Raw genomic sequence first — 2500 nt, 5'->3', positions numbered from 1 at the left:
TTCAGGATGATGCGAGTTTTCCCACCGTCTTTGTCGTCACTCCCACGTTTAAACGTTATGTACAAAAGGCTGAACTGACTCGCATCTCACAAGCTTTTAAGCTCGTGAAAAAGCTTCATTGGATTGTTGTCGAAGACTCAGTGAAAAAAACAGACTTAGTTGCAAATTTTCTTCACAATTCAGGTTTAAAATACACCCATCTCAATGTCCGGACATCTTCTTTCCTACGTCGACACAAAAACGAAATTCGACGGCTCAAGCCCCGTGGGGTGGAACAAAGAAATCTTGCTATTGAGTGGATTAGGAAAAATATCAATCCTCACAGGACCCCTGGTGTGGTATATTTTGCTGATGACGATAACACCTACGACAATAGAATCTTCGACGAGGTTTGTTTTTATTCAGTATTTTTTTCCCGTAAGCAGTCGGTGTGCTAGCGAATTTGGCTCCCGAACGAGGCGAGGGAGCCTGTAGCATTCTATTGATGCCGCCGTTCTATGATACCAGCTCCTGGTATCATGATATGATTGGTTAAATCGCTAAATGTTGACATCTTTAAAGATATATATTTGACAGGTCTTAGTAAAATGCGGTTGAACGCCCTTACACGACTCGTACAGTTCGTGACAATTGTGCATTTGGCGTTCTCTTTTAATTTTCGGTCTCTCGACCTTTCGTTATTTCACAAGTGATTCTGAAGGGTACTTTGTCCTCTGTTATGAGGAGAATTTTAAGTAGAAGCCAGTAGAGTGGAGCCGCTTGGCTCTGCTAAAATTTTTTAGAGGTCAAAGGCATGGCTTCCGGACTTTCAGCTGTTATTTGCCTGTCGCTTCGCAGAGTTTGACACCTTTATCATGTGCTTATAATTTCTATAGGCTCATTTTCAGTATTTTAAAATATTTTTTAAGCACTCTTAATTAGGCTAAGTATCTGCTCTGGAGAGTCCACAAGGTTTGAAATATTCCGTGAACATGTTACTTGTGTGATCGAGATATTTTTTCCCTTTTCTATTCTTCAAATCAATATTTATATTTATCTAGGCGGGGACTGCCTAGTCAGTATGTCCTGATGGAAACTGTTGACTCACTTTGCAGATGCGCTGGGTTCAAGGTGTCGGTGTTTGGCCTGTAGCCTTTACTGGAGGTGTCCGATGGGCAGGTCCTATTTGTAAAAATGGCCAAGTCATTGGTTTTCATGCCAACTGGGGGCTGTTTCGCCCTTTTCCTATCGATATGGCTGCGTTTGCAGTGAACATTAAGAAATTGACTTTGGATTTCCCGAAAGCTAAATTTATTGCGATGAAGAAAGCGGGGATGTTAGAATCTTCTTTGTTACGCCAAATAACTACGGTCAAAGAGTTGGAACCTGTGACTCCAAACTGCAGTAAGGTTAGTTCCACCCCCTAAAAAAAAAGAACTCGGCTCTTTAAAATGCCCCTGTGATTAAAAAAATCACTGGCAAAATTTTTATCTTTGATTTTTATCCAAAGAACGTTTACTTTGAGTGTAAGTTTTGGATTTCACGTTTCCGCCATTACGCACGTTCAAAACTGACCGATTGGACCTCAAAGGGTTCGATCCAGGGAAAAGTGACGTCAAAGGCTCACAAGCTTAAAATTTCAGAGTGTGAATACAACTTATTATATATGCAAAAGTCTGAAAAAGTCCAAATCTCCCGTGCTGAATATTAATTCTAGGCTATTGAGCCTTTGACGTCATTTTCTCCTCGATCCAGCTCCCTCCAGATTAAAGTCATTATCATTAAATAGGAAATTTCTTGCAACTTGAGTTCTTGCTCCACGCACGCAATGATGAAAACGAAACAGCCCCACGATGCAATTCAACAAGGCTCTCGTCGACCCTGTCTTCCGCACAACCTCAAAGTGGCCAATAAACTAAATGGAAGTCTAACGACAGAATTGTTAGGGGTCTCTGAATATGTGGTGGAGATGGGGATCGGAAACCCAGAAATTACTCAATAATTCATTTAGCATAACCTATCATGATTACGGCAAGGTTATTCCCCGGGGTTACCCCAGCAGCCAGTTGCTTTTTACTGCCGGTCAAGAGAATCGGAGATGAGAAAGCGAATGCCTCACATTTAACCCTGATCCTATGAAAACTATTTGAAATATATCACTAGTTCGTTGTCAGACACAGTCTTAATGGTCACTAGTTAGTGTAAAAGTAAACACCGCGGTCATGGAAAATAAATCCCAAATAATTATCACGATGCACCGGCATTTGGTTCTTACCTCATTCTTTCCTATGTCGGTCCATTTATATTTGGTTTGTTCGTCTTTCTCGACCCTCGCCACTTCCTGTCCTTTCCAGAAATCTGTTTGTAAAAGCCTGCCATGATCTCTTAACAGGTATACGTCTGGCACACCAGAACAGAGACACCAAAAGATAGTATTTTAGGAGAGCGTCTCTTGATCAAACAAGGCACACCTTCACATCCAGATGTTGAAACGTAGCAAGGGAGGCTAAAAGCGAACTGC

At 41.4% G+C, this 2500-nt stretch overlaps 2 protein-coding genes across 4 annotated transcripts in view; one reads left to right on the top strand and one right to left on the bottom strand.

Moving 5' to 3' along the window:
• LOC138032921 (galactosylgalactosylxylosylprotein 3-beta-glucuronosyltransferase 3-like) overlaps positions 1–2376 on the bottom strand; it is a 17947-nt gene extending 15571 nt beyond the window's left edge. Inside the window, exon 1 of the mRNA XM_068880636.1 lies at positions 2255–2376. The gene's annotated coding sequence lies outside the window, so the exon portion shown is untranslated. The remainder of the gene's footprint in view (positions 1–2254) is intronic.
• The window catches only part of LOC138032923 (galactosylgalactosylxylosylprotein 3-beta-glucuronosyltransferase 3-like), a 9901-nt gene that overhangs the window by 6759 nt on the left and 642 nt on the right, over positions 1–2500 (top strand). For all 3 annotated transcript variants that reach the window (XM_068880639.1, XM_068880642.1, XM_068880640.1), the window contains exons 4-6: positions 1–389; positions 1095–1388; positions 2372–2500. The exon at positions 1–389 is cut by the window's left edge and continues 258 nt beyond it; the exon at positions 2372–2500 is cut by the window's right edge and continues 642 nt beyond it. In XM_068880639.1, coding sequence (XP_068736740.1) covers positions 1–389; positions 1095–1388; positions 2372–2476 — 788 coding nt within the window. In that variant the 3' untranslated portion in view covers positions 2477–2500. The remainder of the gene's footprint in view (positions 390–1094; positions 1389–2371) is intronic.

This window comes from Montipora capricornis, chromosome 14 (assembly GCF_036669925.1).
Source record: "Montipora capricornis isolate CH-2021 chromosome 14, ASM3666992v2, whole genome shotgun sequence".
Taxonomy (NCBI): Eukaryota; Metazoa; Cnidaria; class Anthozoa; order Scleractinia; family Acroporidae; genus Montipora; species Montipora capricornis.
The sequence above is the reverse complement of the archived record's forward strand: the minus strand, read 5'-3'. Positions and strand labels throughout refer to the sequence as shown.